At 39.3% G+C, this 14,408-nt stretch overlaps 1 protein-coding gene across 1 annotated transcript; it reads left to right on the plus strand.

The window, feature by feature from the left end:
• The first annotated feature begins 5,695 nt into the window (after window positions 1-5,695).
• On the plus strand, window positions 5,696-11,175 carry LOC149183442 (uncharacterized). The gene is made up of 3 exons (XM_089414948.1): window positions 5,696-7,172; window positions 7,352-8,977; window positions 9,380-11,175. The coding sequence occupies exons 1-3, from the start codon at window positions 5,696-5,698 to the stop codon at window positions 11,173-11,175; spliced, it is 4,899 nt and encodes a 1,632-aa protein (XP_089271074.1).
• Window positions 11,176-14,408: the final 3,233 nt, after the last annotated feature.

Below are 14,408 nucleotides of genomic sequence, written 5' to 3' on the forward strand. Positions count from 1 at the left end.
ACCATGTGACAAGTGAAGAAGATCAGGGTTCGAGTGAAGAACCTCTACAAATTAGACATGGAAGACTTTGCAGCATTGAGCAAAAAAGCAAAGAAGTTGTAGCGCTGAGATGTCATCGAATTATGGCATAAAATGCTTGGCCATTTGTATCATGGCACTTTGAAGATCATGCAACAAATTTCTACAAGCCTCCCCAAAGGAGCACTAGAGTAATGAGATACATGAAAAGGGTGTACGTTGGGGAAGTACACAAAATCCACGTTCAATGATCGGGACAGCAGGGTGTATGCAGTCCTTGAAAGGATCCATTTTTGATGTTTGTGGACCTTTCTCGATAGCCTCCACTACTAAGAACAGGTATTTTTTTTATATTTGTAGATGGTCTCTCACGGAAGTGTTGGATTTACTCCATGCAGAAGAAAGAACAAACATTCTCCAAATTTGTTGAATTTAAAGCACTTGTTGAGAAAGAAACTAGCAAGAAGGTGAAGGATCTCAGGAGCGATAATAGAGGTGAGTATGTGTCAAAAGAGTTTAAAATTTTCTATGCAAAGGAAGGCATTCGACAAGAGTTGACATCATTCTATAACCCGCAACATAATGGGTTGGCTGCTCAAAAGGAAGAATAAAAGTATTGTGGGAGCAACACGAGCGATGTTGTATGACCAAAGCCTACCTCTGCACTTGTGGGTTGAAGCATGCAACCCAACGATCTATTTTCAGAACAAGAGTGCTCACAGGATTCTTAGTATGAGTACACCAAAGGAAGCTTTTTCAGGGAAGAAACCAGATGTGTCATGCTTCAGGATCTTTGGATCATCAATTCATTGTCATGTTTCCAAGGAAGCAAGGAAAAAGCTAAAGCTGACAACATAGTTGGGCATATTTTCGGGGTACACAAAAACACCTCGCAACTATCATGTGTACTTTCCATCCCTCAATATGACAATGGTTAGAAGGGATGTGAAATTTGATGAGGAGAAGGCAATGAGGTGTTCACTTGAGAGGGAGCTTTAGTTGTAGCTTGATCAGGAGCTTTTGGCTCTAAATGAAGAACCTCAAAAGTTTTGGAGAAACCACAAGTAGAGGAGCAGAGACTGGAAACATCCAATCAAGCAGAGACATCTAGAGAAGGAAGGAAGTGGACCAGGGAAGATAACAGATTATTGCAAGATGCTAAAGAGAATCTGGGAGCACCAACATCATAGCACAAACAGAGGAGGTCACCAGATCGGTACATTGGCTACATGGCTCTAATGAGTGAGATTGTATAGACTTAACCATCCGCATTCGAGGAAGATATAGAACAACCAGTATGGGTTGATGCTATGGTAGAGGAATATGATTCCATTGTTAGAAAAAATGTTTGGGATGTGGTCCCAAGACCAGAAGACAAATCAATGGTTGGTTCGATTGGCTTTACAAGGTAAATCATGTAGTAGACAAAACCATAGAAAAACACAAGGCTAGATTTTTGGCCAAGGGGTTCTCTCAAGTTGAGGGAATTGACTATGAGGAGACCTCAAGGTACTCATCCATCTGGTCAATTATGGCACTATCAACACATATGGGCTGGAAGATCTGCCAAAAGGATGTGCAGAAAACATTCCTCAATGTAATTAATGAGGAGGAGGTGTATATTGAGTAGCCAAAGGGGTTTGTGACCTTTGATAGAGAGTCACATGTGTGCAAACTCAAGTGAGCATTGTATGGAATCAATCAAGCACCCCGAGCTTGGTACACCATGATCGATAACTATGTCACCAGTTTGGGCTTCACCAAAAGTGAAGCAGATGCAAACCTTTATCAAATTGTGCTACAAGGTAAGTTATTGATTATTGTTTTATATGTTGATGACTTTATCCTTATTGGTGATGAACATTTGATCAAATCTTGCAAGGAGGACCTTGCAAGAGAGTTTGAGATGAAGGATATGGGCCTCATGGACTACTTCCTTGGATTGGAAGTATGGAAAGGTGATGGGGAACTATTTGTCTCTCAGGGAAATTACGCCAATGAGATACTTCAAAGATTACACATGAACAAATGAAAACCCATGGAGACTCTTCTAGCAGGAAACTGGAGGAAAGAGGATGCTTCAAGTGAAGTAGTGGAGGCTACCATTTACAAGCAACTTGTGGGTTCACTCATGTATTTGGTGACCACATGAACAAACATTTGTTATGCATTTAACCATCTTAGTCAAGCAATGGTTAAGCCAACCAAACTTATTGGAAGGCAACAACACATGTGTTGAGATACCTCAATGACACTACTCAATTTGGTCGTTGGTACATAAGGATAGAGGGAGTGAAGTTGTAAGGCTTCACAGATGCAGATTGGGTGGGAAATCCATCACACAGGAAGAGCACATCAAGAGCAATTTCCAGTTTTGGGTCACCAACAATTTCTTGGTACAACAGGAAGCAGAGACCTGTGGCACTCAACTCAGCGGAAGCAAAGTACATGGCTGCAAGTCAAGAAGCATGTGAGGCTATCTGGATGAGAAAGATTATTGTTGGGTTATTTTTTCAGAGGATGGATCCTATTGTGATTTACTATAATAATCAGAATTGTATCAAACTCTCTGAAAATCCTGTATTTCGTGATCAATCCAATAATATTGATATCCAGTATCACCATCTATAGGATTGTGTGTAGAAGCAGATTATGTTGTTGGAGTACATTCTGAAAACCACGCCACTTGGAATAACCCCTCAGGTGGTCCCCAAGGGAGAAGGCTCTCACTCCTGCCAAATGCCTCTGGGTCATGGGCCGTTAACCTGTTTCCTTACGTCGGAGGAAGACGAGCTCTTAGCCAAGCAAAAACAGTTTTAGGGCATACTCTAGGCCCAATAAACCATCCCTAAAAGCACATTGTGTCACATTTGATCGGAAATAAATTAATTAATTAAAGACTTTTCAAACCATATATATATATATATAAAATGTTTGCAAGTATTATGAAAATTATTATGATTAATAATAATAATAATAATTAATTAATATTTAATATTGTTATTAATTAACTGTGGTAGCAATGAATTATAGTAATGATGTTTCTTTATTAATTTTCACTATACAATTTTTTTTTTTTGAAAAAATCTTTTTTTACATAATTTCACTTTACATTTTGGAGTTCTCTGGTGGTGAGGTTAGCCCGCCGCCACCACCAAGGCTCCATACCCTGATGCATGGTGTCAACAGTGTACGCAGCAGACATGTTCTGTAACTCCTCCAGTACCTAAATTATTCACCTCCGATCATTCGAGAAGCTGAGCTGTTGCACATCGGGGTTTCTCCCATCTAGAGATCTGCCCATGCGTCCACTGATTCATCGCACATCTAGATCAATATCTCCGTCAATGGTGGGGATGGTTTGGGTTAGTTGAGGTAACTAATTCTTTTTCGCGGTTATTATTATTTTATTCTACTTCACTCTTGCTTTAGTGAGCATGGAAAATTTTAGGGGCTAATGTTCGCTCAGTGAGCTAATTTTCCATGATTTTTCCGAAAAAATATTCGCCAATTTCCAATTTTATAAAAGACGATTCGCCCAAATTTTAGAATATAAAATTATTTTACCTTAAAAATCACCAACATTATATAGAGACTATATATAAAATCGTTATAAATTTGAATAATTTTACAAATATATCAATAAACATTTTATAGTTTGCATATTAGAAATTAGTGAGATTCACCAATGTTTTTAAACTTCAAGAAAAATTTCCATCCTTAAAATTTTCCTTGCCAGCGAAACTCTGCAACTCTCTCACACAGATTAGATGATTTTGCTTTTGCTAGTAACTAGACTAGTTTATCATGAGCAGATTCTGTTGTTCCACTAACTTACTGCTATGAGGGGTAAGGGTTGCCTCTCGGTGGAAATTTTGTGCCTGTAAGTTAGTTATCCCTTCACCTCCTGTGAGGGTTATATAAGTATTGCTTGAAACCTCTGTCATTTAAGCCTACGGGAAGGTGTTTTCTCCTTCCCATGGTGGGCGTTTGGAATTTGTCAATATAGTCACAATTTTTTTAAGAATCATTGTGCCCTCACTGTGTCATCTCCTTCTCCTTGAGTTCCTTGAGTACCATCAATTCACGGGTAGAGGTGACCTTTTAATTTCTCTTTCTGTCTTCTATATTTATTGAATGTGAAGGTGGAAATAAATTTGTTTCTTTTGTTTTATGGCTTTTAAGCTCTTGGTTGGATCTCAATTGTGTCGTTGGAATCTGATGAAGGCCTCTTCTACTTGAGAAGTCGCGGGCCTAATTTTTGTTGACAACCCTGCCCAGGTAAAAACATGTTTGATGTCCTTGGTCATTATAGTCCGAAAATTCTAGGATTTCTTTAACATAGCACTTTTGTTTTCTGTCTTCATGGACAAGAGTCTCTAGAAAAGCACCTTTAGGCCTCGACTCAGGTTAGGGTTGACACCTGATTTCCTACTGTTGACATGTATGACTATTTTAATCAAATATAACCCATAATTATTTACCATATCACTCTTCTTTTTGTTTGTTTGTCTTTACCGTTGCAGGTAAGACCCAACATTGCAGCCTCCCATATTCCGACGTAACATTATCCCCTTGCGTTTTCTCAGGTGCCATGAAGATTTTACTTGGCTAGTACTAGGGTTTTGAAATTGCTCTCGATACCTGGAAGTCTATGAATGAATTTTTGTATCTAGCAATGAACTCGAATGGACGAATCTTCTTACGGTAAAAAACAATTGCATAAGCATCTCAAATAATTTTGTTTGAACTGTGAATTGAATGACCCGCAACCGACATTCATAGTAGGAGTTTGATATTACCATGGTTGTAAGGTTGTTGGTACATGAGTATTGAAGTTTTCTCTATTTGTGAAGGAATACTTTATATACTATGATCTAAATCCCCTTTAAATGGAACAAAAATTATTGATTTCCTTCAACTTCTTCGATGAGTTTGTAATTTATTTCTTTGATATAATTAGCATGGGGATTTTGTTTGTAACTTGGTATACCTTACCGCTGACCATTGATGGAAAATGGTTAATCTGATTTACATATACTTTTCATGCGGAGTTTCAGATTGTATTTATTTATGATTTTTATATTTATAAAAATAACAACTTTAATAATTTTATTGGTTCTATGAAATGAATTGATTTTCACAAAATCTAACATTAAATTTATTAAAAATAATATATTTGTCTATAATTTAAATAATAATTTTAATGGGTTGTAATTTATTTATAATTTAATAATGGAGTAAAAGTCTAATTTTATTGATTTTAATTAATTAAAAAAAATTAAATTAAATTTTAAAAATTTAACAATAATTTTTTTAAAAAATAATTTGAAATATTGAAATAATTATTTTGACGTGATTTAATAATTTTTATTGAAATTTGAAAATATGATATTTAATGGAAAGTCTATTTATTAAAATAGAATTTAGTATATAATAGATAATAATAAACGGTCATTCTGGCTCTTTCAAGAATACCTAGAAAAATAGAGATTTGGTGTGCAGACAAGGTTCTATGGTAGCGAACCAGACACATGAGAGTGAGATCTGAGCTCTGAGAAGCGGATTAGGGTTCCTGTACTCACCTGCAACAGCAGGTCTGCAGAACAGAGGACTCCAGAATCAGATCGTGACACCGCAGATAACAAAAGACTGGGGTTTTTGACCGGCGGGTACAATGGACCCCCATCCGGGGGAAGGAGGGAAGCCTCCCTCAAACGACAACCAACAAGGGAATCCTGAGGGTCCCGACAGAGAACAGGAACATAATGATGGAAGCACAGGCAAAAGTCAGCAGCAACAGACTGAACAGGCACAGCAAGATAAACCGAAAGTCAGCTCGTCCACATGCAAGCCAGTAGCTGCACACAGACCAAAAGTGGAACTACCCAGTCACCGTATAAATGCCAGAATTCAATACATGAGAGATCATGCTCTCATAGGCAAATTTATCGGAATATGGCCAAACGAGAAAGCATTGAGAGCATGGATAAATGTCAAATGGCATCCAAAGGGGCACATAACCCTGCATCTAGGGCCGAAGGGTTTCTTCACTGTAGTCTTTAACTGTTTGGAGGATAGGAACAGAGTTTTTGAAGGAGGGCCTTATTTCTTTAACTCTGTTGGGCTATTTCTCAGAGAATGGATTGAGCGGTTCAACCCGGATAAAGAGGACCTAAGTTGGGCGCCGGTGTGGATCCGGCTGTATTCTCTACCATTGGAATATTGGGAAGAGGAGTCCCTAAAAGCTATTGGCAAGGTTCTGGGCCACTTTGTCAGAATAGCTAAAGATACAAAGACACAGAGATATACCTCATATGCAAGGATCTGCGTCTACATGGACCTGAAACAACCTCTGCCAGATACGGTAAGTCTCTTTCATGAAGATGTGGAATGTATTCAGTTAATCGATTATGAACATGTTCCCTTCAGATGTAGGAAATGTCATGACCTAGGTCACCTCTTCAGAGACTGCCCTTTAAATAGCAAACCTACGACTCAAACTGAACAGGAAAACCCATCGGTAGATGGTTTCACCAAAGTGACAAATCGCAGAAGAGCGAGTAAAAAACCAGCTGTTACTATAAAGACACCCCCAGGAAATCAATCAAAGCCATCTACTAGTAATAGCTTTGCAGTATTAGATAATCAGGATTCGCAAGATCCAGACGACTCAACCCATAATAAAAGAGGGCCTACTCAGGAAAAGGAAAAAATGGATCGATCCCAATCGAAAGAAAAAGAAAAGGAGATAGATCTAGAAGGTAATCAGCCCAAGACAGCCTCCAAAGACTGGAGCCTTCCTGAAATGGATATAGATGGCATAAATCCCAGCATAGAAAATGAGAAGGAAGGCGATAGTCACTCTCAGGAAACACAAATCATGGAGGAGGATTCAGAATCAATAGACATTGGTGAGCTAAATCTCTTGGGATTAGAACAGGCCTGTAAAACAGGGAACTTCGACAAAATACCTGACAGACAAGTGGACAATCTAGTGGAAGTCCTCAATAAAGCCCGGAAAAAATATTCACTAGGGGTTCAAATTGGCAGCCAATGGGACGGAAAATTCATTACAAAAGACAACAAAAAAAGGGGAAGGAAAACTACCTTAGAAAGAACCATCAAGATTGGAGAAGTGCTGGTAGATTCTGGTAGATATGCCAAGCTAACCAAGTATTTCAACATCAATCCCAAACCTTCCCAATGAAGTTGATCTCATGGAATATCAGAGGGCTTAACTGCCCAAGGAAAGGAAAACTCTTAAAAAACATGTTAATGGGAGAAAAACCAGCAGTTCTTTTTCTACAGGAAACAAAATGAAATTCGACAGTTTTGGAAAAAATAGCAGCTAAGACCTGGCCAGGGGGGACAGTAGCAGCTGTTGATGCTCAGGGCGCTTCTGGAGGACTTGCAGTGCTTTGGGATGCAAGAAAGATTCAAATGACCAACATACATGCAAATAAAAATTTCATCCAAGCAATATTCCATATAATAGGAACCAACATCTATGGGCACATCACTAATGTGTACTTTCCCCAAGAATCCCAGCAGAAGAATGAAATTCTGGAAGCTTTAACAAATCTTAGCACAGATAGGCAATACCCGTTATGGATAGCTGGAGGAGACTATAATATGATCGCTTCGGTGGAGGAAAAAAAGGGAGGCCAATGTAGAACAAACAGGGACGGATCTCTATTAAAGAATTTCATACAGAATAATTGGCTTATAGATATTCCTACTAATAATGGCCTCTACACCTGGAACAACAAACGGACAGGTCCAATGCAAATAGCATCGTGCCTGGATCGCTTTTTAATCTCTGACAATGCAGTTCATGTAGGTGGAGAATTCACAACTTCTATTCTCCCTTACTCTGGTTCCAATCATTGGCCGATTGCCCTCCAGTGGAATCGTCCTGGCTGCCATATTAGACGTCCCTTTAGATTTGAGGCTTTTTGGATGTCTCACCCGGACTTCAACGAATTTGTTAAAGCAACCTGGGAAAAATGCAATTTGACGGATGGTACAAAAATGGCCTCATTCCAAAGGAAGCTGAAATATATCAAAGGGGAAATTAAAAAATGGAATCACTCTGTCTTTGGCAACATTTTTAAGGCTAAGGAAATCCTCAATCAAGAAATGAAAGTGGTTCAGCAAAGAATGATAACTGAAGGATGCTCGGAAGAACTTAGCAAGAAAGAGCAGTCCTTAGAGAATCAACTCCTCGAGCGAGAGTCACAGGAGGAAACTCTCTGGAGACAAAAATCGAGAGTTAGATGGCTGAAGGAGGGTGAGAAGAACATGAAATTCTTCCACAAATCTACAGTGCAAAGGAGAATGATTAATCAAATTTCAAGGGTCACCAATGAACAAGGAGGCAAAATTGAAACACATGAAGGGATAGAACAGGTGTTCCTCAACTACTTCAAGAAAATGAATCAAGAGCCGGATATAAACAGAACAGAAGCTATTGGGAAAATCATCAGCAATATTCCCAAATTAATCACGGATGAGCATAACACTCTCCTTCTCAAACCCATAAGCCTCCAGGAAGTTGATGATGTTGTTCATCAACTCAAAGCAGGAAAAGCTCCGGGACCCGATGGCTTTACTTCAAATTTTTTTCATCACTTTTGGGATCTGGTCAAATGGGAGGTGTGGCAAGTGGTGGAAGAATCGCGTACCCTCAGATGGATGTATCCAGGACTGAACGCAACATTCATAGCTTTAATCCCTAAAGAAGAGGAATCATCCACTCCGGATAAATTCCGTCCGATTGCTTTATGCAACATCATATACAAGATTGTCTCCAAAGTGATAGCTTCCAGATTGAAGCCCCTGCTTCCACTTCTCATCTCTCCAGAACAAACTGGTTACGTTGAAGGAAGGCAGATTACGGATGGGATAATTCTAACCCATGAGATAATCCACTCTCTCAAGCACACAAAAAAACCAGGTATGTTGCTCAAACTCGATTTATCTAAGGCTTTTGATAGTATCAGTTGGGAATATCTGCAAAAAGTCCTTCAAGCCTTTGGTTTTGCCCCCTCTTGGATTAGATGGATCAGTAGTCTCATTTCCTCTTCGTTCTTCTCTATTCTCATCAATGGAATCCCCTCACCCACTTTTCGTCCTTCCAGAGGCATCCGCCAAGGGGACCCTATATCACCCTTCCTGTTTGTCATTTTGGCTGAAGGTTTAGGTCGTAGCATTAAAGAAGCCCTCCGCTCTCATCATCTCAAAGGTCTAGCCTTCCACCAAGTCCCTGCTTTTTCACATTAGCAATTCATCAATGACAACCTGCTTTTCGGTCATCCGTCTGTTCAAGAAGCTCGAGCCCTTAAATCTATTCTTGCAGACTTTTCGGAGGCCTCTGGTGCCCTCATCAACAAAGTCAAATCCCAGATCTTCTTCTTCAACACTTCGCCATCCATCCAAAGAACTATTGCCCGTATCTTTGGTTTTTCCATTGCTTCCCTTCCGTCTAAGTATTTGGGGGCTCCTTTATTTGCCACGGCTCTTAAGCATGCCTCATGGAACAATCTTTTAGAGAAGCTGGAAGCCAGATTATCCCTGTGGACGCATAGAGCGCTCAATATGGCAAGTAGGCTAGTTCTAATCAAAGCAGTGCTTCAAACCATGCCTCTTTACCTTTTCTCCATATTGGCAGCACCCAAATGGGTCCTTAAAGCTATCAAACAGCTTCAGAGAAACTTCCTTTGGGGTAATTCGGGACCTAATCGAAAATGGGCATTAGTAAAATGGGAGAAAGCATGTCTTCCCAAAAAGGCAGGGGGAATTGGACTAAGAGACCCAGAACATAGTAATATGGTTATGGGGGCCAAAATCTGGTGGAAATGGCTAACCAATCCCACAACACCTTGGGCCTACCTTTGGACAGCGAAATATGCAAGCAACAAATCCATGGAGGAGAGACTTAGAATGTCAGAAACCAGTAAAGGATCCGTGATTTGGAACTCAGCCATTCAACACAGGGATATAATTCAGAAACACAGTTTTTGGGAGGTGAAGGATGGTCACACGGCTAGATTTTGGGAAGACTCATGGCAGCAACTCCCTAACCTCAGAGACACAATTCCAGATATTGTTGATCAAGACATACAACAACATGAGAAGGTGAGTCGATTTTGGGACTCACATAACACTCAAGAACATAGAAAATGGAAAGAGGCCAGGCACATAATACCACATAGCCCGGAGCAAACTCAACTCTCCCTCTCCACTGAGCTTCAAAAAAGGAAAATACTCACTTCGGCAGGCTGGGACACCCTTAGATGGGGATATGAGGAAAAAGGCACTTTCACCACCAGGGAAGCTTATAAAATAATTATCAAAGAAAAGATAATGAAAGATCAATTATGGGATCGGATATGGAACCCATCCATATGGCCGAAGGTCTCAACTTTTCTATGGCTTATCTCTCACAACAGAATTCTCACATGGGACAATCTCAGGAAAAGGAATTTTGCTGGACCTTCCATTTGCCCAAACTGCAAACAGGAAGAGGAATCAGCATTACATCTTATGCAATCCTGTCCAATGGGAAGGAAACTCTGGGAAAAAATTGCCTTCCGATGTCAGAAGGATGGAAGAGTGAATGGAGACATCAAAGGGACTCTCCGCACCTGGCCCCAAGAGCCATATAATAGTAAACTCTTAAACACACTATGGCAGCTCATACCAGGATTACTTATGTGGAATATTTGGAAGGAAAGAAATAGAAGGATATTTAAAGATCAAGCACAACCAATTGAACAAATTTGGCATGGACTGCACCAGAACATTAAAGAAACTCTGTCTATTAAAGGATGGTCTAAAGAGGACTTCCCATCTCTCCCGCAGGAACAAGCCATATGGGATAACTGGCAGATTCAATTACAACATCCGTTAATATCAAAGGATAACTCTTCAAAGCATCTAGAATCTCCATCAAGTTGGACACCTCCCCCAAATAATGCATACAAGCTTAACTTCGATGGAGCCTCGAAAGGGAATCCAGGAAAAACAGGATTCGGAGGAAGCATCAGAAACTACCAGGGACTCCCCCTAATAACCTATGTTGGCTCAATTGGTTGGAATACCAACAATGCGGCAGAATTGGAGGGCCTATGGAGAGGACTAAATTTGGCATAGGAACGGAGACTCTTGCCTCTTATAGTGGAGGGGGACTCTCAAATCATTATCAACATGGCCTCAAAGCTTATGCAGGGATCTCAGGTATATAAGGTCAGTAGCAGTTGGAGATTGGCCACTAGACTAGAGCTTCTCAAACAATGGTTTACCAATCACCAAGCAATTTCCTTTAAACACATTAGAAGGGAAGGGAATAAATTGGCTGACTTTCTTGCAAACATAGGGGTGGAAAGTGGAAGGGAATTCTTTGAAGGCTCAATCTCCAGCATAGTTTCAGAGAATCAACTCTCCATCTTCAAGACTATAGTTACTAGTGATATGCAGCCGCAGGAGAACTCGCACCCGGATGCGGGTGATATTATGAGCAGTTAATGCCCATACGAGCGACGCCGGCATTGGGCGCCATCGTAGAGCAAGTAGGCGACTTTTGGCAGTGCATTAAGTCCCATTAATGAGGAATTGGGTGAACAGCATGCGGAGTAAGTACTTCAGGATGATGAGCATACGATCTATTTCAATTGCCCAGAGCTCAACACTCTCTCTGGCTCATTCTAGCAGAGACATTCCAGGATGAATTGGTTCACAGGAGTTAGGTGCAGTGCTAAGCATTTGGAAGCCATCAGGGCTCCATCAAAGCCTGCAACAGGCCAGCCTCAAGCATTTAATCACGGTTCTTCTGGCTCGCATCTGGTATGGTCATTGTTTTTTCCTTGGGTATATAACTGCAATTGGTCGGGTCACGGAGTCTGTTGAAGCTGTTTGGGCTGGGTGTGGGAATCATTCAGACAATTCTGGAATTTATTTCGGGGTTCTTTTTTTTATCTGTGTGGTGCTTTCTCTGGGCACTTTCTACTCTGAGTACTGCTATCCTCGGTTTATTTCAAATTGGGGTGGGTCGTTCTTCTTCCTCATCCAACCCTTTTGTCCTCTCAGTTTATCAATTATTGCTGGTATGGCTCGACCTCGAGGAATTTCCCGGAGGGGTAGAAGTTCAGGCACACGGGGGGGTGTTAGAGGAAGGGGAGGTCCTGTTCCTCGACGCATCTCCCCGCTTGTTTCAGTCTCGCCGGCCTCTCCATCATCTGACCACTCTGGTCCGTCCCTCTCCAGTTCTTTCCACTCCTCCCGTTTCACTTTTAAAAGCAAGCTAAACAAGCCTACTATCTCTGCTATTATCACGGTCATCTTCTCAGAGGAAGAAGATGACCTCCCTGGCTCTGCTGAACATTCCATGGACAGAACTCTCTCACAGAATTCTAAGGACTCTCAAGGAGGCAGGGTAGAGGATATCCCCAATCTTCCAGAGGTGCAGTAGGATGAAGGTCATGAAGAGGATGTGCATCTTCAGCAAACTTCTTCACACGAGGAGGTCATTATTTGTGCACCGGCACAGTTCTCTGGCACTGTTCTGTATCCGGTGATGCCTCCTGGTCGCAGTATTACGGATGTTGAAGACAATGTGATGATTGAATGGGTCAGCTCTCCGTGCAAAGCCAACAACGAAGATGCAGAGTTACCACCTCAGGCAGAATCAATCAACGGCGGAGATTGATGGAGCAGATCGGACGGCGGTGGAGGATTTCAGAAGGCTCTTTTTGGCGGAACTTTACGTCCCGAAAAGTCAGAAATGATGACGTCAGTCGAGAGCCACGCGTCAACAGGAGATTTTATCGGGCTCGTTCATACGGAAACCGCTCGCTGGTCGACGGCAGTCCGATAAACTGGAGGTTTTTGTTAAGCGGTTTAGTGCTGCCGCTGATGTCCACGCCAGCCTTTTTCAGTGTAATTCTCCATAGTCTTCTTGTTTTTGCTTTTTGGTGGTGGTGTCTAATTCTACAGAGTCCTGGGCTCTCGTTTTTTATCTATGTAAACAAATAGTTGAGAGCTGATGGCCGAAGTTTTTTTGACAGAGGGCTGGCTTTAGCCCCCTCAGAGGTTACAATCTCTTTGTAAATATTTTCCTCTTTTATTTATACATAATAGAATAGTCTTTACTCAGAAAAAAAAAATAGATAATAATAAACATTTTTTTATACTTCTTAATCAAATATATATTAAATATCAATTATTGTTTTTTATAAAAAAATTAATAAATATTTATTATCGATATTTTGGGATGTAATTATGGTTGTCAATTGAAATTTGAAAATAATAAAGTAGAATTTTATGTTGTCAGTTCTAGTTAAATCAGTCCAAAATTTCATAAAAATTGTTGAATTATTAGTTTCATTTGTGAATTCTATATCATCTTAGTGTCTTAGAAATTTATGCATTAAATTTATTTATACAAATTTTAAACAACAAAAATTGTGATCTCACCAAAAAATATTTGATCCAATTTTTATAAAAAAAATTAAAACATATAATAATTAAAAAAATTAATTTTAAAACATGGTTATTAATTATAACAAAATTCATTAATTAAAATAATATATACACTTGAAGTAAAAGCCACATGGTGGCAATGTGCAAAAAGGAAAAAGCAATGACATTACCACCAGGTGACTCTTGTTTTTATTGTTAATAATAATTATTAATTAATAAATTTATTAATAAATATTGACAACATTATTAATTAATAAATAATAATAATAATTCATTCATTCATTTTTATTTCATTAGTTTATTCATTAAGTAATTAATTAATTAATTTAATCATAAACAATTATTTATTAATATAACTATTGTTAATTAAAGAACAACATTGTTAGTTAAATATTGTTATCAATATTGTTAATTAATTCATTACAAAAATAACTCATTCATTATTAATAATTAATCCTTAGATTGATAAACCCAAAGGAATAATATTAAACCTAAGGGATTAGTATTATAAATGCAAGGCATATAAACCTTAAGATAAATATTAAAACCCAAAGGAATAATAAACCCAACAAATTAATACTAAAAACTCAAGGGATTATAAACCAAGGCATTGACCATGGTTGACCATGGGTGATTTTCATATTGAGACAATCTTTGTCACAATGCGACATTGGACCATGGTTGACCATGGATGACCATTGTTGTCACAAAGTGACGTTCAACCAACAGATTGATAAACCCAAGGGATTAATTCTAAAACCCCAACGTAATATAAACTGAAGGGAATAATATTAACCCTATAAAAATGAACCCTTAGATTAATAAACCCAATAGATTGTTGTAAATGTAGAGGAGTTTAAACACAAATTTCACACACAATGCACGAGCTGCGGCTTTTCTATTGATCA

The sequence above is a fragment of the Pinus tabuliformis genome, chromosome 3_2, assembly GCF_031772625.1.
Source record: "Pinus tabuliformis cultivar Carrire ecotype Pingquan chromosome 3_2, CPIR1, whole genome shotgun sequence".
Lineage (NCBI taxonomy): Eukaryota > Viridiplantae > Streptophyta > Pinopsida > Pinales > Pinaceae > Pinus > Pinus tabuliformis.

Bases quoted from the DNA above. Each gene is read 5' to 3' on its own strand.
- LOC149183442 (XM_089414948.1), top strand. From the start codon at position 5,696: ATGGACCCCCATCCGGGGGAAGGAGGGAAGCCTCCCTCAAACGACAAC. The intron at 7,173-7,351 runs GTAGATATGCCA...GAAATTCGACAG, and splicing joins AGAAGTGCTGGTAGATTCTG to TTTTGGAAAAAATAGCAGCT. The intron at 8,978-9,379 runs GTATGTTGCTCA...CTATTCTTGCAG, and splicing joins CAAGCACACAAAAAAACCAG to ACTTTTCGGAGGCCTCTGGT.